Raw genomic sequence first — 23,491 nt, 5'->3', positions numbered from 1 at the left:
TCACAGGTTACCCTGCTCACTCAGGAACTTTGCTTTCAAAGCCTCCCGGATGCACAGCGCTTCCCGCTGGTCTCTTCTAATCGCCCGGCTGTCTGGCTGTGAGTAATCAGCAGCCAGGCTATTTTCCTCAACCTCCCACCCCGCCATAAAGGTCTCCCCCTTGCTCTCACAGAGATTGTGGAGCACACAGCAAGCTGCAATAACAATGGGGATATTGGTTTCGCTGAGATCACAGCGAGTCAGTAAGCTTCTCCATCTCCCCTTGAGACGGCCAAAAGCACACTCCACCACCATTCTGCACTTGCTCAGCCGGTAGTTGAAGAGTTCTTTTTCAGTGTCCAGGGCGCCAGTATAGGGCTTCATGAGCCAGGGCATTAGCGGGTAGGCTGGGTCCCCGAGGATGACTATAGGCATCTCCACATCCCCAAGAGTTATTTTGTGGTCCGGGAAGTAAATACCTTGCTGCAGCCGTCTAAACAGACCAGAGTTCCTGAAAACACGAGCGTCATGAACCTTGCCCGGCCATCCCACGTAGATGTTGGTAAAACGTCCCCTGTGGTCCACCAGTGCTTGCAGCACCATGGAAAAGTAGCCCTTTCTGTTAATGTACTGGCTGGCCTGGTGTTCCGGTGCCAGGATAGGGATGTGAGTTCCATCTATGGCCCCACTGCAGTTTGGGAATCCCATCGCTGCGAAGCCATCTATGATCGCCTCCACGTTTCCCAGGGTGACTACCTTTGGCAGCAGTACATCAACGATTGCCTTGGCTACTTGCATCACAACAACCCCCACGGTAGATTTGCCCACCCCAAACTGGTTCGCGACTGACCGGTAGCTGTCTGGCGTTGCAAGCTTCCACAGGGCTATGGCCACTCGCTTCTGGACAGTCAGGGCTGCTCGCATCCGGGTGTCATTGCGCTTCAGGGCAGGGGACAGCAACTCACAAAGTTCCAGGAAAGTTCCCTTCCGCATGCGAAAGTTTCGCAGCCACTGGGATTCATCCCAGACCTGCAGCACTATGCGGTCCCACCACTCAGTGCTTGTTTCCCGTGCCCAGAATCTCCTTTCGACGGCATCAACATGACCCATTGCCACCGTGATGTTCTCGGCGCTGGGTCCCCTGCTTTCTGAGAGGTCTGTGCTACTCTCAGACTTCAGGCCATCACCGCGTTGACGTAGCCTCCTCGCCTGACTTTTCTGCATCTGCCTCAGGGAAAGGTGTATGATAAGTTGCGAGGCGTTGAGAGCGGCCACAACTGCAGTGATGGTTGCAGCAGGCTCCATGCTCGCAGTGCTGTGGCGTCCGCGCTGTCACTGACTAGAAAAGTGCGCGAACTGATTTCCCGCCGGCGCTTTCAGGGAGGGAGGGCGGGAGTGATGGACGGATGACGACAGTTACCCAAAAGCACCCTGGACACCTTTTTTTTACCCAGAAGGCATTTGCGGCTCCACCCAGAATTCCAATGGGCAGCGGGGACTCCGGGAACTGTGGGATAGCTGACCACAGTGCACCACTTCCAATGTCGACGCTTTCCCCGTTAGTGTGGACTCACAAAGTCGAATTACTGTCCTTAGTGTGGACACACACGTTCGACTTTGCAATATCGATTCCAAAAATTCGATTTAAGTAAAATCGAACTACTCTCGTAGTGTAGACAAGGCCTAAGTGAAGCTTTCTCCCATTATAAACCTTTCTGGGTGCTGCTGAAGCACACCTACTAGGATTATTTACAGTGAAGAGATGGGAGGTGCCAAAAATACTGTAGCTTCATGGTGTCCTTGCCATAATTCCATTATTCTGTGCAACACTGTATATCAGCCTAAAGAATGGTTTCAACATACTATATATAGTTAATACGGGCTACTGGCATCACCATAATTTCCACTCTCAAGGATAGGAGAGAGAGGAATTTAAACCAAAAAAAATTAAACCAGTTAAGTGGACTATTCCATTATGGGAGCAGGCTCAGAAGGTACATGTTTCTCTCAAATTTATAGATAAACACAACTGTACATCATAGGGTGTACAAAGCGTACGAGGAAGAGAGGGCTTTGCGAACATGGATTAGTCTCTTGCTTGGGGCACTGTTTATCTAAAGCCATATTTTCATCAGCAAATTGAGTCTTTCTGCTAAGGAGAAAATGGCCTATGAAGAATTTAAAAGACTTAAATGAGAGGGATACTGCTTTTTGATTAAGCATTGAGTTCCCAGATGCCTGCACTATTTTTAGCTGGTGCACTGCCTAATAAAAACAGAGAACCCTTGTGCCCAATACATGTAGTGGAGAGGGCAAAAGGGAACGGAGATGGTGAGAGCAACATTAACCCCCAGCATTGTCCCATTTTAAAAATTAACTTTATAGGCTTTAGCTTCAGCAGCCAACAGCTATAGATTACCCACACAGTCATTCACACTTGTCCTGCTGTCTTTGCCATGAGGCTACTTCACACTTCTCCTCCTGACTTCAGAAGCTTGTAACTGACTGCAACTTACTGTACCATCTTACATTTAAAATACAAACGTAGAGCTCTAAAATAGCTCCCAATTCAGTGTTTTTAAACCAAGCTTAAGTCTAATGTAGGCCACCTTACACCCACTCCGAGCGCACACCATCCGCTACTACATTGTAACATGATCACCTTATACTAAAGCCTCCCTTCCAGTGAGCTGGGTAGAAACTGCTTGTAAGTGTTTGGCCTGTGAAATCAGATGGTAGCACTTGAATCAAAGTGTAAAATTCATCTGTTAAGAGCTGTACTCTGGGTTGTCTGCAGGAAGATTTTCAAAGACACAGAGGGAAGGTAAGTGTCTAATAACACTTCTGCCTTTGAAAAATCTTCCCTTCAGATTTTTTGATCTTAGTTACTCGTGTTATTTAAAACTTCTGTGCTCAGATGGTTGCCCTTTAACAATTCTAAAAAAATAATTTGTGGATGGAGAGCAAAAAAAAAAAGAGGAACTGGCAATCTTTTCCCTTTCTAAGGGCTTGTCTACACTACCAAGTTTTGCTGACAAAACTTATGTCGACACCCAGAAGTCGACAAAACAAAAATCGCCAAAGGGTGTTCACACTTGCTCCCTCTGTCGACAGATCATGTCCACATTGGGGACACCATCACCGACAGGGTGAGCAACGCGCCATGGGTATGTTTCCCACAGCGCACTGTTGTGGGAAGGAAGAGCTGAGCGCTGCGCATCTGGGGATTCTCTCCCAAGTTCTCCCACAGCCCCCTCCGCTGCCAAGAGCAGCATCAGGAGTAGCTCTGTGAGCTCTCCGTGCAGAGGAATGGCAAAGCAGCCCAGCAGTCTGCCTGCTGCTGTGTTCCTAGTGCCGGGCAGAACAGGAACATTCCAATGATTTGCTCTTTGTTTGCTCCCCAAATGGAGCAGCACACGGATACTTCCTGGAGCTTTGAGAGGGGAGGGGCACATGCCTGCAGGGCAGCAGAGATCAAAACACTGAGCAGAGCAGGGCAGGCATGGTGGGATGCTGGCGGAAGCCAGTCCTGTCGACAAAACAATCAGCAGTGTCTACACTGGCTCTTTGTCGACAATAAAGGGAGGGAAAAAGACAAAAGTCTCTCATAGGGGTGGAAGTTTTTTAATCGCCAAAACTGGGCGTTTTTCGCGACAAAAGTCCCATTGTAGTGTGTACGCTCTTGCTGTTTTGTCGCCAAAAGGCAATTTTTGGTGACAAAACTTGGTAGTTTAGACAAGGCCTGAGACCCTATATCTGTAAGATAAACCATATGCACTGATGACTAAAAAAAGAAAAAATTACCACCGTGATCGGAATGAAGTCTATTCCTAACCAGAAAGAGTAGTTTTTCCACTAAAGTATTATTTTGGTTCTTAAGCCTAGGAATAATGATACTGTGGCTTAAACCCTCACGGTTCTTCACAAATCGTATATTCACATAGCCTTTCCGCATGTGACTTACATGACACTGAATATATATGCAAGTGATTTAAAATAAGTTAAACCTGTATTACATAGTGACCTTAAAAAATAACTTCTAAGGTGCAACCATAGAAATATGATAAAAACATAAGCCAAGAAGCATTTCCGGTTCTATGAAAGCATTACAAATCACAAAAGTAAACAAAATTGATTTATCATTTCATAATACTTCTTTCTTCCCATTTTGGTTGACAATTTCAAAACATAACTGAGATAGAACTGTAGAGTATGCTAAAGAAAGACGACAATCTTATAGAACGGAAAACTTTTTATTTAAATTAGCTAGCAGGACAGGATGTTGAGAAAGTTGAGAAAGGTTGATGAATTTATATTTCAGTATCATGCTTCCCTTAAACGACTCAGAGCATGATAAAGCTTCATGATCAATCCAAAAATCAATTTGATGAGGATCTTTTGAAATGGGAGTGGGCAGGAGGAGGTATCGCTTCTTCAGTACACAGCTGTGCATGTGTGTGAAATACAAATATAATGTAGGAAACAAGCGAATAGCACAAAATAGGGACTTTTAGACAACAAAATATCATGTCTCTTGACTAATCACATACACTTTAGGTGTAAGTTCTCAAGTATACACTGGTGACTACTGAAGAGGATATTCTTAACATTCTCATCAGTACTTGAAGCCTAGACTTATCTTCTAATCCTACCAGTAACACATTTCAACAGCCACTTCAAATTCAGAGCCACTAACCTACATATCATTTCCCAAAACACATGGCTGTCTATTTTGGAGTCTGTTCTATTCCTACACTACTGTTTCAGATCACTGCTTAACAAACAGCAGCACTGTGTTAGTACATTATCTCTGATTCTTACAAAGCTCGTAAGAGCAACATGCTCAGTCAATACACTTTGCCAACATGGATATAAAGCCAGCAGCTTGCCTGTGATCTTAATACTTTAATCAACACAAACAATTGCTGTTTGTTATAAGACAGGGCCACACTGAATATACTCATGCCAAGTATTAAATCTATAGCAGACTCTCCCTTCACACTGAGTTCTTTTTAGTGGATCTTTCACTTCCACTAAAGAGCTGTTAAGACAGCCAACAGTTTTTTGACCCTTAGGACTTTAAGTGTTATAGCCTCCATCCTTCTGGTTAAGGACCAGATATAAATATGACTGTCTTCCAAATCAATTAATCCACTCTTTAACTGCCCAGAAGGATTGTTACTGTGTGACATTAGGCACTTCCTTTTTCACTTCTCCACCAGCCAGCCAACCCAAGGGGTAAGTGTGATGTGTCTGCAGCACTTCCTCACCATCCTAGCCCAGAGTAAGAGAGACTGGGAATCAAACGCAAAACTCCCACATGACAGCATACAGCACTACTACTTACCTAAGTTGTTCTTTTTCTACTACAGAAGAGATTAAAGATTTTTCCCCCCATTTTCAGGGGCCTGTACCTTATCTGTTTTAAAACATATTTTATGGTGTTTATCGGATACAAATTTTTTAACCCACATGTAGTTTTCTTTTTGGGGGTGGGGCCAGAGAGAAATGAAAAGTATGGAGAGTTAAACTAAAACGGCTTTAAAAATGGATCAGTTGATTTTTAGTGCTACAATGCTAACCGAGACAGGCCAAAAACACATCAAAGTTTAAAAGTCACTTTCTTCATGAGTTCTTAGGAAAAAAGCAGCCCTTGCCCCCAGACCACAATTGTGAAACTATTGGAGGAAGGCGAGGGACGGGGAGAAGGAGGAGGAGAATGACTATGTTAGGGTTACCATATTTCAGTCCTGCAAAAAGAGGACACTCCAAGGGGCCCCCGCCCCAACTCCACCCTTGGCCCCACCCCCAACTCCACCCCTTCCCCCAAAGTCCCCGCCCCAACTCCGCCTCCAGGGTGACCAGAGCAAAAAAAAAAAAAAAAAAAAAACTGTGGCAGAGGGAGGCCCCGGAGACACAGGGGGAGCATGGGGCCGGGATGAGTACCTGGAAGGAGAGTAGGAGGGCAGGCGGCGGCTGTTCCTTCTCCCCACCTGGGCAGCTGGACTCGGGAGCAGCCGCTGCTGCAGCTCCCACTGCCGCGGGGGAGGAAGTGGCCGATGGCCAAGCTCGGCGGCTGTGGCTCTGGCGCCCGGGCCCGAACCCCCCGAGCCCGGGCCTGTTGCGGGGACCCAGCAGCGCGCCCACTGCGTCCAGCCCCTGGCCAGTCGTGTCTGGGCTGGCTGCGGGTGGCACCGGGATGGAGGCATTGGCAGCCCCGTTCGTTCCCCTGAGGGACCCGAGCGGGAATGGGGGGAAGGGACTGGAGACTGCTGCCCCCCACTCCAGGGCCACCCGTGGGATTGCACCAGCTGGGTCCCCGCAGCAGGCCCGGGCTCAGGGGGTTCACGCCCCGGGCGCCAGAGCCGCAGCCACGGAGCGCCACATGCTTGGCCGCTTCCCCCCGCGGCAGTGGGAGCTGCAGCAGCGGCTGCTCCCGAGTCCGACTGCCCAGGTGGGGAGAAGGAACAGCCGCCGCCTGGCCCCGGAAAGTTGGAGCCCGGGGAGGAGGCGGTCCCCTTACCATGCCTCCCTATTTTCCCGGACATGTCCTGCTTTTTGGAAATTCCTCCTGGATGGGGATTTGAGGACCAAAAAGCCGGACATGTCCGGGAAAATCCGGACATATGGTAACCCTAGACTATGCCCTCTCCTTCCTGGCAGGTGAGACCAGGATTACACTGTCCCTGTAGTAAGGGTGCTGTTTTCTTTGGCATAAAATTTATGTTTAGCGCTTTTAGGCATAGGACAAGGTTTAATTATATTTGCTTACTGATAAAAAAAAAAAAAAAAGAAGTCAAGTAACAGGGATCAAGTCAATATATCTGAAGTTTAAAAGTCGTGATTCTCACTTATACTATTAGTATTCTGGCAGTGCAGAAGGGCATTGAAATGGGTATAACTGTTATTTACACTCACTTTAAGATGACTTTACACTGCCAGACAGGGCCAGATTTAAGGGCAGGCGAACCAGGCGACCACCTGGGGTGCCAGGCTTGGGGGGTGCCGGGCTTGGAGTGCTGTTTTTGTTGTTAATAGAATATTTGAAGTAAAACATTTCACTAACCTCCTAGAATGTTCTGGACCTTTGTAGAATTTTATGGAACCTTCCAGACTTTCTGGGAATTACATTTTCCTTGAACCTCCTAGAATGTTGTCAGTCATGCCCTCATGGGTATACAAGGGGCAGGGTGTTACCAGTTAGTCAGTGAGATATAAGAACGAAGTGAAGTGAGAGCCCAGCTGCGATATTGTAAACCTTGTTTTATTGTGGAATTGTGAAAGTGTACTTGTGTGTTTAAGAGTGTAAGTAATGACTAATAAAGAACATACTTAATGAGATGCCAGAGATATCCATCAAACCCGTATCTAAGCAACAATATAAAAGAATACTGTTACTTCTTTTGCCATGCTGAACACATGTTCGATGACTTTCTAAGACTGAGGAACATAGACTTTTGCTCTCCCTAGTACGGTCTCTTCCCCTGTAGAACATAAAAGATGCCCCAGAAAATAGCCTTCAGCAGCTCAGTATACGAAGTGAAAAGCTCAACTGCAATCTAGTTTGCAGCAAAGAGCAAATTTGATGGGAAAATATCTGAAACAGGACAACATAGACCGGGCTTTAGGCAGTAGCGATCCTCCCAGTGCAGAAGAAATTGAGGTGCAAAGCATAAATGATGGAAGTCCTATTATTAAGGAATTAACAGATTTACCTGAAGATAAGGAATGGAAATGTGAGGAAAATAATGGAGAATTGTCCAATTTTCCTGGTGGTGTAAAGGAAACTGATGATAAAGAAGAATGTGGCTCACATAAAAGAAGAGTAATGACAAAGAAAAATCTAGTTTACATGAAAAGGAGAGAAACGATAAAGAAGAATCCGTTTCGCATGATGACAAACAGCAGTGAGAAAAACTGCACACCACAAATTGCTACATCAGATCCTGCTTTATGGCTGGCAATCCTAAACTCTGACGATATTGAACCAACAATTTTGAATGGGCTGCGCAAAATCGAGGATATGACATTTCTAGTAAATGAGCAGATGCCACTCTTCTCAAAGTCGCACTGTGAAAGAGTGCTCGAGAAACTGAATTGGCGTTGGCTAGTTTACTCATAATCAACTGACAAAGTGTTCTGTTTTTGTTGCAAAATATTTGACAAGAATGCCAAATCGTTGCTTGCATTATCCGGGTACAATTACTGGCATAACTTAGCTGATGCTCTGAAGCAAAATGAAAAGTCGCCCAGCCATTTTACAGCCCACTCCAAATGGATGGAGGTCGAGTCCAGACTCAAGCAGAATAAATGCACAGATGCAGAAAACCAGCACATTATTAATGTAGAAATCCAGCATTGCAGGAATGTGCTCGAGCATCTGACCTCAATTACCCTCTTCCTTGCAAAAATAATTTGGCTCTCTGGGGCTCCTTGGATAAGTTGTTCACTGAACATAACGGTAATTACCTGGGTTTGGTAGAGATCCTTGGGAAATACGATGAGGTCATGCATGAGCACCTACATCGAGTAGTTCGTAAAGAAGCTATGGACCATTTCTGCAGCAAAACAATTCAAAATGAAATGACTGACCTTATGGCAAGGGAGGTGCTTGATAACCTATTGATACAGCTTGGCAAAGCGAAGTACTGCGCTGTAATAACAGACTGCACTCCTAACATTAGGCACAGTGAAAAAGATGTCATTTACAGTAAGATTTGACGACGACGAGGATGGCTGTATCCAAATAAAGACATACTCTCTGTTTCCGGTCTGTGGATGACCCTACTGGAAAAGGTCTAACAGAACTGTTTATGAATGTTTTGAATGAGAATAAAATAAACCTTCAGGATTGCTGCAGCCAAGGCTACAACAATGGTGTGAACACGAAGGGAAGAAACAGTGGCATCCATGCAAGGATCCTTGCGCTGAATCCAAGAGCTTTATTCCTGCCTTGTGACTGCCATTCCCTCAACCTGGTTGTGTCAGATGCAGCGTCATCTTCTTTAGATTCAGTATCTCTCTTCAAAGTACTGCAAAGGATATATGTCCTGTTTTCAGCATAAACTATCAGGTGGAAGATCCTCATGGACAATTCTACAAATCTGACCATGAAGCCACTAAGTGACACTCACTGGCAGAGCCACACTGACAGCATTAGGCCAGTGAGGTACCAAGTGACTGAGATTTACAATGCCCTGATGGAACTGGTGAAGTCAAGTAAAGCTGAGGCCGGAATCCGACACGAGGTTCAAAGCCTGGCAAAACAGATCACTGACTTCAAACTTCTGATCTAAATTATGATTTGGCACAATATCCTATTCCAAGTAAACACCTTAAGCACTGCATTAGAAACTCAGTCAATGGACATCGCAAACACTACTATTTTAATGAGAAGCTGCCTTGATTTCATTGTGGCCTACAGAGAGAATGGATTTGAAGATGCCATCATTGCTGTAAGTAAAAAAAAAAAAAAAAAAAAAAAAAAAAAAGCGGGGGGGACTTAGGAGTTGAACCCATCTTCAAGGAAACTCGTATTCATTGGAAGAAGGGACAGTTTGGTTACGAGGCCAGAGATGAGATGATGGAAAGATTGGAAGAAAATTCAATTGAGACTACTTTTTGCTCGCTCATTGACACTGCTCAAGTGTCCATTGAAAAAAAGTTTGGACGAATGAAGCACCACGGAAAGACCTGGGGTTTTTGTATGATCGTAGTAAGCTGCTGGTGGACAGGAAGACACTCTTGAGCAATTAGATGGACTTGCACTGGACGCTGACACATGGGGACTGTTCAGACATCAATGATAAAAGACATCTATGTCGAATTGGACAACATCCATCACGTTTTGCAACAGAGGAAGCACTCTCCACTCCAAGTTCTACAATACATTCATGATGTAGAGCTGAAGGACACTTTTCCTAATGCGTCTATAGCTTTGAGGATTCTGCTCACACTGCCAGTCACAACTGTGGATGGTGAGCGCAGCTTTTTGAAGCTCAGGCTCATTAAAACATATCTTCGATCAACGATGGTCAAAATGGCTTGAAAATGCCACTGGTCGGTCTTTGGACCTCCTTGATGTTGTGCTTCAGTTTGCGAGGGCAAAGGCAAGAAAAGCGACTTTTGGAACTAAAGGACTAGGGTTAATAATTTTAAAGCTGTCACCGACGGTAACACTATTTAATACTGGTCCACCCAATGTTGGTGTACCGTTCAGTTTCTTCATGTTAGTACATTTCAGTTATTCTCAAAATTAAAGTTTCTATGAGCTTATAGGAAATGATTTTTTTTATTTGCTTATATATAGCATGAATAAATACAGATTTACAGATCCTAGCATGCAAATTTTCCATCTTATATGACAGGGATATGATAGGGATAAATCATGCATCAAAGTCATGAAATGCAATAAAAAAATAAGATATTCAAAAGTTTAACAAACAGAGGGGGGGGCGCCAAAGATGCTTCTCCTGGGGCTCCATCTGATTGAGGGCTGGTCCTGCTGCCAAAAGCACCATATAGAGGCCTCAGTGTAAATAAGAATTGGGACTAAATGTACAAAAACTGGTAAGAACACAGATTCACTGTAATAAAACCATTTTGAAATACTAGAACAAATGGCATTTCTTTAATCAGACCACACAGACCTAAAATTCTCTCTCTTATTCTTATGTTCCCCATCAATGTAGTTTTGTTTTCCAGCAATTCCTAAGGTAGCAATTAAACAAGAACTGTGACATTTTTATAACATACTTGAAATGCTGTAATATTTGGAGATAGATTCTGTTTCAGAACAAATGTAATGAGGAAAACGATTACTGCAATGATACAGCCCACAGTCAAGACACAAATTCTTTTGACTCCTACCAACTTAGTGTTTTTTGGCAAAACTGACTACTCTGTATTTCAGTTGTATGGAAAATTAGACTGACATTCTGAAAACACATAAGCATGTACTTAATTTTATAGACGCAAGCAGCCCTGAGGAGTTCAATGGGACTATTTGAGTGTGTTGGTAAGTTAAGAACATGGCTAAGTGTTTGCAAGGGGTCTTAATTCTCTCTCATACTTAAACTGTGAACTTGTAGGTATGTAGCTAATGACTTGACAAGAACTGCAGGATCAGGCCCCATGACAGAAGGCGTTTGTGTGTGTAAGTTTTCAGGAAATAGTATCTTATGCCTTATAAAATGAGTTCAAATGAAACATTAAAAACCTACCTTAAAAAGTGTCACAGTGATTTCAATGTTTTCAGGAACAGGCCACACCACCACACCACGGTATGGATTTTTGATTCCAGGTTGCCAGCTATGGGCCTAGAAGAAGAAAAGAAACAATAATTGAGTCAGTCCGTCATAAAAGGCCTGCTCCAACTCCCCTGGAAGTCAGCATGTGCATGCATGCGTGTGTACTGATGATTAGCTCCAAAAAACCCTGCTTTCCTAAATTTATGATTCTATTAAACACAGTAAGACAAACCACTGAGAACAGAAGGAACTCTCACCATTGATGGGAGTTACGCAGTCACACAAGGCTCACTCTAGCCAAGTGCTGAGTGCTCTGGTCCTGAGCTTGCAAAGCAATTAAGCACAATGCCTACATCAGGGTCAGAACATTGAGCACCCTGCAGGTACAAGTTCATAAAATGGTGTATACGGACCTTTGGCATATGTTTCAGACGATGGAATGTTTTCCTTTAAAGCAAATAATTAAGAGTAGCTATTGTGCATGCTCAGTAGCCATATTCAGATTTTAATAAAACCGATTTCTTTTTGTTTTATTTGAAAAAAATAAAGCACCAATTTATAGTACAGACTAAATGCCTCTGAAACATTTAAAACTATAAAGAATGAACATTTAAGTACCTATAACTAAAAGTGAAGTGACCAGGATAAAATGAAGTAAAAAGCGATTAACTCTAAAAGACCTGAGCAAATCATTCCAACCTGTGGAGCTGCATACTTTCCACTAAAACAGTGAACACCATGAAGTGCGAATTTCAGAATCTGGTTCAGTTAGTATGGAGGAAAACTTTAGATAACTATGGAAATATAAATGAATATATGCTAATATAAGGGGGTGGCTGAGTAGCATGGCTGTTTCTAACTACCTGTTTTTCTTATTTTGAGAACATTATAAATGATTGTTATTTGCATCAAATTAACTGAGTTTTTAAATTCTATGGTATCAACCATTGTTCATTTTAGTTATATGTTCCTTTGCCACATCCAGCACTTCAGTGTATGATTTTTATAACACTATTACTAGCATAAGGCTAATGTAACTTGGATCCCAGGTACATTAAACTCAAGTATAACTACCCTGGTTATAACACATTTGGAGATAGGATGGTGTTCCTAAGAGTACACATTGGTTTTGTAGCAATGAATTGTTGTTATGGTGGCACAGTCCCGTCGGCCATGTCAGCAAACTACAATTTTCAAGAGAGTTTTAAAAGGTCTCTTCTGGGTTAAAATTTAGCGCAGATACCCCACCTCAAATTTAGCCAGCTGCCCAATGGCCAATTTTAACTACAGAATTCAATACACCCTGGTGGGAAAGATAGTGATTGAAAAGCATCCTCATTTAGTAGGAGAAGGAAACTAATTCACCACTGTTGTGCATTATAAACAGTGCTTCATCTCACATGATAGTCACACACTTGGCAGCCCCGTCACGCATTCAGCTTCGTTATCAGAAGGAACTGTAATAGTTCCTTTAGGCCACCAGAGGCCACTAAGTTGCCACTACTACAGGCAGTCTATCTGCCTTCTGGCTCTATTCCCTCTGTTGATTCCCTGCCCTGCGGAGCCACAAGAGAAGTGGCAGCAGCTTCTAGTAGGGTGTGGGAGAGAAGGTCAAGAGATGGAGGGAGTATCTAAGAATAAAGTCCTGCAGGGAGCCATTGGTAGGATCCAGCTTGTTTTCCATGCTGCCCAAAGCCATTTATCTTTGCAGACATATTTATAACATTCTTATTGTTGTCCTGTTATTTTCATTCACTCCTACAGAGTTGCTGATGTTTACAGTTGTATCCCAAGTCTCGTGATATTTGGTGTTTTTCTGAAAGCCCCAGGTACTGCAGGTATCTGGTTAGGTGAAAATCTCAGCTTTCATTTAAAAAAGGAAGTTTCTTAACCTCATGGTTGCAAAGTCATGCTTGAAAATGTGTCCCAACTGCACCCTCAAGGCCGAGAAACCAGACGGCAAATAAAATGAACCCAATATGTTTGTTTGTTTTTAAATCCCATAAATTTTAAGTCAACCTCATGATTTTTTGGGCCTGACCCATGTTTTTTTGAACCCTTGGGGTTGGCAATACTGCTCCCATTTTTATACTGTAAAAATATTTTGTACATACAATCATAAACAAGTGTTCTATGATGCAGCAGAATTCTGAGTATAGGGGGATTTACCAGTCTCCTCTCCTCATTAGACTAGTTGGTGAAACAGTAAAAAATGGAGAATCCTAAAACAAATCAACATGCATTACTGTTACCTGACATGCATGTTATCAACAACAGAGAGTGGGAGATTGAAAGTCCTACCTAATGAGCTTTTAAAGCAAAACTATCCCCTTATTAGCTGGATGATGTTATATGCCCATTTGGCTTTGGAATATAGGACTGCACCACCCAGGCAATATGACCGGCAAGGATAACCTCAAATTTAAGCCCCTGGGTTGGTGCAGGAGAAAGCAAAGGGTGCAAAATAGGGGGAGGCCTATTAGTTAATAGAGAATACTTTGAGCACTTAAAATTATCATTAAGAGTAATGCAACATAATGTTATTTCTCAGACCAAGTGTCCCTATATTGAGGGGGTCTTTTGGGGGTGGAGGGGGGGTTGTACTGTTACAGACTCATCATGTAGGCATACAGCTATACGGACTATATTTTAATCAATCATCCAAAACATAGGCCTTCGCTTTGGCAAATGGGCAAGATTTTTCCACCTACACGCTGTAAACATGCCAACAATCCCAATATTAGTCACTGTCCCCATGTTCTGGATCCTGACCAGCTGTCTCTCTCTAGACCTGAACATTATGTTTCCTCTGCAATTATCACCTCAGGCCACAGTTCCCACTATCCTGTGCCTTCCAGACTCTTTTTCCTCCTCCCCTACACAGCCTCCTTCCCTTTCGACATCTTTCACTGCTTCTCTGTTCCCCTGGCTCCAATGCAGCCTGGATGGACACAAACACTGCCACTGGCTGCCTCACTCCCTGTCTTCATCATCCCTCCTACCACCACCTGCCTCCTCAGGCTAGGGAGAGAGCAGCAGCCTGTATAGAGCGACCTCTATTGTTGGCTGCCTCATTCACTAGCAGCAGTAACCTTTTCAGGAAGGAGTACAGAGGAAAAAGCACCAACCCCACAGAGAGGAAGTGAGGAGAAGCTGCAACTAGAGTGACCAGATGTCCCAATTTTATAGGGACAGTCCCGATTTTTGGGTCTTTTTCTTACATAGGCTCTTATTACCCCCCAGCCTGATTTTTCACATTTGCGGTCTGGTCACCCTCGCTGCAACACCCGGGGCACTTTAAATGAAGAAACACCCGGGAGGAGGGGAAAGATTGGTGAAATATGCCACAAAGATGCTAGAAATGGCAACATGCCTCACATCACCCCACTCCTAGAAAACTGTACTGGTAGACAGATGAACAATTGGGGTGGGGGACTGTAATGTGTGAGAAAAGACTGGTGGTGGGCTCCACAGGTTCAGATAAGCATTTTAGGATCTCCTGGCCTTTGGAGGTCTCTCATGACTGTTCTCATTATTTACGTTTATAATGCGTATTGTAGGAATTACCTGTTTTATACATACATTTATTTTTGCAAAATTGCATTATCGTGACAAATACACAAATGGATGCATCGTAATGATGCAGTGTTTGAGCACAGACTGTAAGGCTTGGTGGGTTTTGGTTTTTGCCTTCTTTAAGGACAGCTTGAAAACTAGCAATTTATAGGCCGGGATAATTAAGATATTCCTCTGTAAGAGATTTATCAATTGAATGCCTACATAACCTGCTGGGGGCCTAGATGATGTGCTCAATTAGTGGATTGCCCTTGGAAAATATCTGATCTGTTGTCCATATTTCAGATATACACTTCTACCTCAATATAACGCTGTCCTCGGGAGCCAAAAAATCTTACCGCATTATAGGTGAAACCGTGTTATATCGAACTTGCTTTGATCCGCCGGAGTGCGCAGCCCCGTCCCCTCGGAGCACTGCTTTACCACGTTATATTCGAATCCGTGTTGTATCGGGTCGCGTTATATCGGGGTAGAGGTGTAGTTACAGGGAATCGTCTGTTTTGACCATAACAGGTCTGTGCAAGTCTCAACACTTACTTAATAATTTCATCATTATCAACACAAAACAGACACTCCATATATAGCACATAGGAATGTACTGGTTTTGCAGAACAGGTAAGAGAAATATTTGAGCAAATGGTCATGTGGGCAAAAATAAGCTAATTTCTTATTTACCAGTGACTGGGGCAGGGGAACATTGCAAGCTCTAGGATGAAAAAGTAACATGCACTTACTTTGCTGCAATGCTCTGTATCTGGAGATGAAAGAGAAGACTGAAGCTCCAACTGGCTCCAAATGTAGTAGCCCAGTTCTTAAGCAAGACAGGAGGATGAGAGCACACCACTTGAGTGCTCCATATACTATACTGGCTCCCCTGACAATTACCCTCAATGTGCCGGACCCTGGCTATTTCCGTGACCACCACTCTCCCTGAAACCAAACATGACAGATGCAATGAACAAGAACCCTGCCAGCTTTCTTAGGGGCAGGCCTTCTCCCTTGGAAACCTTGCCAGGTATCAGGATGGCCACAGGAAAAAGGAAAAACCTTTCCAAAATCGCAACCTAAAAATTCACTAGCATCACTTCGCTGTGACACAGTAGCATTTAGAACCCTGCCCCGCATTTTAACTAGTACACATCTCTTACTTAAAAAAACCCCAAACCGAAACAAAAACAACTGGCCGTGTCCTAATGTAATACAAGACAGGATGGAGATTACAGTCCTTCAGATCGATTTCTGCCTAGGGTGCATTAGATACATCAATCTTCATAAGGCCAAATGGAAAAAACAACAACAGATTTTAAGAAGGTGAAAAAGCAGGGATACTGGTCTCATACATAAGGTCACTGAACACCACTGGGTAGCTCTTCATCAGTGGAGTTTTGCTTTTTTCCTTCAAAGCAGATACTTTTAGAACAGTAGTGTCCAACTTGTGGCCTTTGAGACTCTAATTATAGCAAACGAGAGAGCAAATTTATATTTGATCATGAATTGAGAATATGTTCCACAAGCCATGCCCGGCAATGTTTAAATGCAAGCGTTTAGTTCAGCGCCAACTCCATCTTCTTCCCAAATGTCTCTCACCACTTCTGCTGCCATCTCAAGAGCATCCCTAATGTGAGCCAGCAATGCTCTGGGCAGCTGCTTTTCCTGCTCGGCTGCAGCGGCTCGGCAGCCCCTTGCTGGCTGCCTAATGCACGGCAAAGGAGGGAGAAGAGAACAGCACTAGCTGCTCCATTGCTTACTTCTCTGCCAGGCTGTAGAAGGCCCAAGGAGGCCAGGGAAGGAGCCTGACTGGCTCGGACTCAGCTTAGGGGAGCTGTTCTTACCTAAGGGCTCCCCTTCTCCAGGGCACCTCAGGAGAGGGAGAAAAAGAGAAGCGGAGATCCAGCAACCAATTATAGCATCCTGATTCTCTACTCCAGCACCATTGCAGCTTAGAGCAGCCTGAGCCATGCTCTAACTTGCTCCAGCTAGCAACAGTTCCATACGAGCAATATACTGTCTGGGGATAGCTAGAGTACAGCACAGTCCAGCCATTTCGCCTTCCTGGTCCAAACATGGCCCCTTGAACCAGGGACTGTGGGAAGGGAGGCACAGGAGCTGGCTTGGTAGCTGCGTGCCTGTCGAGGGCTTCCACACACCAGAGGAATCCCAAACAGATGACTTAAAGTGTCCACTAAATTTTGTGCCCAACCTGAGATACCTATGAGCTGATTTTTCAGAGCACTAACATTTGTATGGCACTTTATATGCTCGAAGAACAGCTCCCACTGATTTCAGTTGCAGCGGCAAGTGCCTAGGACTTCTGCAAATCAGGCTCCAGATATCTCAGGTTGGGTACCCAGAAAATGAGGAACACATTTAGTGGCCCCGTGTGAAAAACTGGTGTATATGACATGCCTAGCTTCATGTACAAATGATACGGGAGAGGAAGGGATAGACTCCCAATCTCCAAGATGGCATTCAACTGCCTTAACCAGGAGGCCAACCTCTCCTGCGTACTCTGTCTCATTCAGTACACACCTTCTACTGTCATTCCCTGAGCACTGTCCATCCTGTGCACTTTAATGAGGAGGGATCTTGTAGTAAAATAGTTTGTAATCATGTAATTAAAGACTGTGTCACAATGCATGCACACAAAGGGGATGAATTGAGCTTGAACAGGCAACTTTAATTCTGGCTCTTCCTAGCTTTTGAGTGCTTGACTTTGCAAGCTAAATAACTGTCTTTCAAAATAGTTTTTTCCTAAGTTTGAAAAAAAAAAAATATTGAAAAAAACAGAAATTACACTATATTGAACTGTATTATTATAAGCAACCGAAAAAATGGAAAGTGTTCAGCAACCTTAACTTTATAGCTCTGCCTAGAATAATGTAAATTTTGTAATATAATCATACGTTTGCACAAAGTAGGCTTGGAAAGATGCAATAAGGTATGTGTTCTTGATTGTAAAGAAAGACAAAGGTACATTTGTGCCTAACAAATTGACGTGTTTTGTGGGGGGTGGAGGGTCTGAAAGAAAAAGGTCAGCCCGGTTTTAAGACTTGCTCAGGAATTCTGCCAAATTTAGCAAGGCTTTCGATTATCATCATGTGTTGTAAATACCAGTCCCACAAGTCAGAATTGCCCAGTTACACAAACAAGTTATGTTTTGACATGTTTGTGTAACTATATCTAAATTCAGACTAGCCCAAGGGCAGGGAATTCCAAAACAGGGCTCTAAATTATTTAAATTTGAATTAGAGTTGACAACTATTAGATGATGTCATGCTGGCATAATATCTACCCATCATACATACCATCCTTTGGATAATGATCTCCGTTAGCATGTTGTTTTCAATATGGCTATTGTAATTTGGGTGCACCATTTAGCAAAACCTGTTACAACCTAACATTTTTATGCAATCTTAGCTATGCAGTCATTACCAGTCCTCCATAATAATTATTAACTTACTCATCTCCCAATAAGGTATTAAATAAAAAAAAAAGGGCAGTGGATGAGGTCTCACGTTCTTTCTCAAAGCTGAAGTAATATTTGTAGTTTCCTTAGTAAGAATGTATTTGGGGCAAATGGCACCAACACCTTAATATTACATTAGTTAAATGCACTGTTGACAAGTTACACAATTGTTATCTTTATGTCGGAGTTAAATTTTTGTGGGCTGCAGTCATTTGTTAGGGGTGGAAGGTGGGTCTTCTGACTTCTTCCCCATTTTCACATTTTTATTATATTGATTGCCTGGGAATAAAAATTTCTTCTCAGAGAAAACTTAACTGATGTCTCTTCCCTGCCTCACAAATAAATGAAAAAAATATAGGAACACTTGGAATATGATTAATGCTTAAGTACTTCTTGGGCACAGTGTCTGTGTAAAATAAAATAAAAAGTCTTGATTTGACTCATTTCCAAGAAAGCAATTAGATGAACAAACAACATGTATAGTAATGTATTTTACTGGCAGGATGACTAAGAGTTTAGGAATCTTTATTAATCTATAGGAGACAAACATCTCGAATGAAGCAAAATCATGTCAGCTATAAAATCTTTAAAAAAAAGTTAAGTCTTATTCTAGGTACAGTACTTGCAGGCATTTGGCACTTTAAAAAAATATCTGTGTAGGCCCCCTTAATCATCCTCTGATGATTTGCTACAGGGCTATTCTTAGTCTTAAGAAGATCAACCACTATTTTATCTGCTGACATTGATAGGTTTGTCTATAATGCTGGATAACCAAAACTTTGGACATAGCAAGCAGGCGTGTCTAAAAATTCTGTAGTTTAGGGGGATGCAAGGTCGGCTGAAAACTGATGCTCCACGGCCAATGATAGACCAATTTTGTCTCCTGAATTAAATTAAAATCCTCAGTAACTAAGGCCCCAATCCTGCAATGTCATATGCATGAGCAGACCCCTGCATCTGGCCCTGTTGAATTCCAGATATGGCATCTGTTTGTACACTAAACAAGACTTTGAACATAATCTCTAACCCAGCAAACTAATCAATCGTGCCTAAACACCCTACCATCTAACAAGACATTTTTTGTTTAAAAACATGTGAGTTTTACTTTAGTGTCCTACAGTATCTTTTGTCACACTTCCATGCAGAAACTAAAGCAAAATTTAGAATGTGCATAGGGGATATTATTTTTTTGTACTGTGGTAATATCCAAAGTCCCAAGCAGGATCCTGGCTTCATTGTACGAAGCACTGTACAAACAGAAGGAAATCTGGAACAGTCTACAGCCTAGTTTAAGACAAGACACAACAAGTATGTGTGACAAACAGTAGAAAGCATGGAGATGCTAAGGGGAGGGTAACAGTAAAAAGAACACCATTCCATAGCTTGGTGAGCTGTTTAATTGAAATCATTATCCAACAGCCAATGATTAATTTTAGAAATTTCCTATTATGGACAGGACCTTGTCCCATAAGACGGCCCTGAGTAAAAGGAAAATAGGCAATGTTTGGGCGGAAAAGGAATCAGCAAATAGATGTTAGGGCACTTGTACAAGCAGCAGCTACTATTGGCAACAGAGTATTGGGTACAGCACAGTGTTTCTCCCATGCCATGTAGAGGTTTGGGTGACTCAATCAGCGAAGCGCACAGACCCGTTGGCCATTGTATTTCCATGTCCCTGAACCATTCATATTTTCCTGTTCTCTCTGTAGGAATTTTTGGCAAGCTGGGGCAGTGTGTCACACCATGGCACACAAGGGGGTATAGAGTTCTCATTATGACTACGTCTACACTTATGGCAGCGCATAGAATACAGGCAATACGCATGTAGCTACATGCCCCAGAGAAAGGCAGGCTGTGTCCACACTTGTCACTGCGGTGTGTAGCTACATACATAGCAAGGAAAACCTCCACCAGCAAGTGGGGAGGCAGAAAGATGCTAAAATTAGCACTATAGACATGGAAGGCACTGCTTGGCCATGTGTAGGTTATATACACTGGGAGTTCAGGCACATATGACACTCGACTAACCTAAACCATGCCTCACCGTCTACACTTCTACCCTATGCTAGCTGGGCATGCGTTGTCTGTATTCTACAGGCTGCCATAAGTGTAGAAGTAACCCTCTCTACTACCGGTGCCCTCTTGTAGTGCAAACAAGGTGGTGGTTCTACTTTTGGGTTTTGCTACCCCCGCATGTGTATTTGTTTGTTAGTGTTTTTTGGAACTGGGAGAACAGGATTTAGCCCATGATTAGAAAACATTATTTACTACATAAAAATATACACAAAGAAATAGCAGGAGTGTTTAGTAATGCCTGTGACAATTTCAGTGTCAATGTAATTTCCCAACAGAGGCCCAGTCTATAGATACAATATCCAACTGAAAGAATCTGCTTTGAAACTTTCTGATTTCCAGGGCTGCATAGTGGCAAAAACAGTCTCTTATTCCTACTTTATATCCTCCTATTGCAAAGGTGGCAGCTTCCTTATTAATGTTTTTATTACGTTTAAGACTTCTGTTTTTGTTACTTTTAAGAGTGATTCTTCTTTCTGATTAGATCTAGAAATTAATAACTTATCATTGTTAATTATTATTAAGCTGCATGCTGTGTACTTGGTGCTACATACATACCTAAGATGACACTGGAGTTTTTTCTATAAATGTTTCTATAAATTAGTCTCAGCGGTAAGAGAGGAAGCATTTTAGGGCCAAATTCAGTAAGAATAAAATAAACATCCATTTTTGTCTTAATAAATCAAACAGCCAACTGCACTTTTTACTGAAGTTGGGTATTACTAAGCAGTCAACTAACCTTAGAAGATTTCCTTCGGCTTCTTCTTGTCCAAACCACCACTAGTTTATCTGGCTGCCTGTTGAAGAACACACAAAAACAATTTAAATTTACAGTAACCCCGTTAAATAAATGGTTGACCATAAAAATTACATCCTCAGTGAACAAACTATATTTTACATAAAGCATTATTTGAAAAGCACTCTCAAGTTTAGTCATTTAACAGGAAAAATAATTCTGTGCTTACAGCAATCAGTACAGCAATATTAACCCGCATATTCTGCTCTCCCTGAATGCATACAACTCCCAAAGGCAAAGCAGAGTAGAGTAGAGAACTGCTCTATAGATCTGCAAACAGGATCCTGTCCACAGTTTGCTTTTTAAAGTCTGGCTTCACTAAGTGCAAGCCTTTGAAACCAATCAGCACGCAAAATAAACAAGCACAAAATCCAGTTGGATTCCTAATCAGATGGCACTTGAAGAGGATGTGTGCAGAGGGGGAACAATTGCAATCATGGCTTTTTTTTAATTTATATATTTATATTTTTATACTTACATATATATAAACCAAAAGCTTGAAAGAGCTTTTCCAAAAAAGTACCTTCCTATGCAATTACCTTAGAAATATCAAGAGCATCAAGTATTGTATTCCCTGATTTTGCTTGAGGTCTTCTTGAGGGATCAGATACACCTCTACACCAATATAACGCAACCTGATAGAACACGAATTTGGATATAATGCGGTAAAGCAGTGCTCTGGGGGGCGGGGCTGCGTGCTCCGGGGATCAGCGCGTCAGCGTGTCTGGCTCCAATACGCTGCTCTGAGTGTGCTGACTATTAATAACGGAAATGCTAGAGGCCAAAGCAAGTTCGATATAACACGGTTTCACATATAACGCAGTAAGATTTTTTGGTTCCCGAGGACCGCGTTATATCAAGGTAGAGGTGTACAAAGAATGGGATCTTTCTCTGCTTTTAATTGAAGGGACAAACTGTTGAATCTTTAATAAAGAGATCTCTCCTGAGAGTTTGTCAGGCATTGCAATTGTTAGCATCTATTAAGTTCAACAAAGAATTTTAAAGAGTGTGAATAAAAATCACTTTCCCTTTCAATTTCTCAAATTTTACTTCCTTGCTAATTGTTACAATCCTACTCACTCTTGAGTTGTCCAAAAAGCCTTCCAGGGAAATCAGGATAGACAAACATCAGAAATTTCTAAAAGAAACAACCTCCCTCCCCTCTTTATTTTTTAAAGGTCAGATCTTCTTTATAAATACAAAAGAGGGGGTGGAGATTATCTCTAATAAAGGAACATTTCCCAGTATGATGCAATCAAAACACTGAGTAAATGAGGTTAAAATAAGGACAATACTGCACGCTGGACATTTTAAATTGGTGTTATTGAACGGCAATGCTCAGATCATTTTCTTCTTGAATTTATAATACTTAATATTCTCCAATTCTTTTTTAAGTGAAAAACCAGCCATTTTTGTAGTAAATGGGGACCCTATGAATTAGTTACAACATTTATGTACTTCCTCCTCAGACTGTTAGTAATTTCTGCAAGCTACAATAAGAACATAAGAACAGCCATACTGGGTCAGACCAATGGTCCATCTAACCAGAATCCTGTCTTCCAACAGTGGTCAATGCCAGATGCTTAAGAAAGAAATGAACAATTATCCAGTGATACATCCCTCGTCATCCATTTCCAGCTTCCAGCAGTTAGAAGCTTGGGACACCAAAATATAGGACTGCATCCCTGATCATCTTGGCTAAAGGCCATTGATGGACCTATCCACCATGAATTTATTTAATTCTTTTTTGAACCCACTTATACTTTTGGCCTTCACATCCCATGGCAATGAGTTTCAGAAGTTGACTATGTGTTGTGTGAAGTAGTACTTCCTTTTGTTGGTTTTAAACCTGCTGCCTATTAATTTCATCGGCTGATCACTGATTCTTGTGTTATGTGAAGGGGTAAATAACACTTCCTTATTCACTTTCTCTACACCATTCATGATTTTATAGATCTCTATTATATTCCCCCTTAGTCGTCTCTTTTCCAAGCTGAAAACTCCCAGTCTTATTAATCTATCCTCATCTCCCATATTCCCTAATCATTTTGTTGGCCTTCTCTGTACCTTTTCCAATTTTAATATATCTTTTTTGAGATGGGGCAACCAGAATTGTACACAATATTCAAGGTATGGGTGAACCATGGATTTATATTGTGGCATTATGATATTTATCTATCCTTTCCCAATGGTTCCTACCATTCTGTTTGCTTTTTTGATTGCCGCTGCACATTGCGTGGATGTTTCCGGAAACTATCCACAATGACTCCAAGATCTCTTTCTTGAGTGGCAACAGCTAATTTAGACCCCATCATTTTGTATGTATAGTTGGGATTATGTTTTCCAATGTGC

At 42.4% G+C, this 23,491-nt stretch overlaps 1 protein-coding gene across 12 annotated transcripts in view; it reads right to left on the bottom strand.

Moving 5' to 3' along the window:
- The window catches only part of EHBP1 (EH domain binding protein 1), a 332,067-nt gene that overhangs the window by 255,609 nt on the left and 52,967 nt on the right, over positions 1-23,491 (bottom strand). For all 12 annotated transcript variants that reach the window (XM_054022444.1, XM_054022446.1, XM_054022451.1 and 9 more), the window contains exons 3-4: positions 21,083-21,140; positions 11,202-11,297 (exon numbers count right to left, since the gene is read on the bottom strand). In XM_054022444.1, coding sequence (XP_053878419.1) covers positions 11,202-11,297; positions 21,083-21,140 — 154 coding nt within the window. The remainder of the gene's footprint in view (positions 1-11,201; positions 11,298-21,082; positions 21,141-23,491) is intronic.

Source organism: Malaclemys terrapin, chromosome 3, assembly GCF_027887155.1.
Source record: "Malaclemys terrapin pileata isolate rMalTer1 chromosome 3, rMalTer1.hap1, whole genome shotgun sequence".
NCBI classification, from domain to species: domain Eukaryota; kingdom Metazoa; phylum Chordata; order Testudines; family Emydidae; genus Malaclemys; species Malaclemys terrapin.
This window is presented reverse-complemented; position numbering and strand designations above follow the sequence as displayed.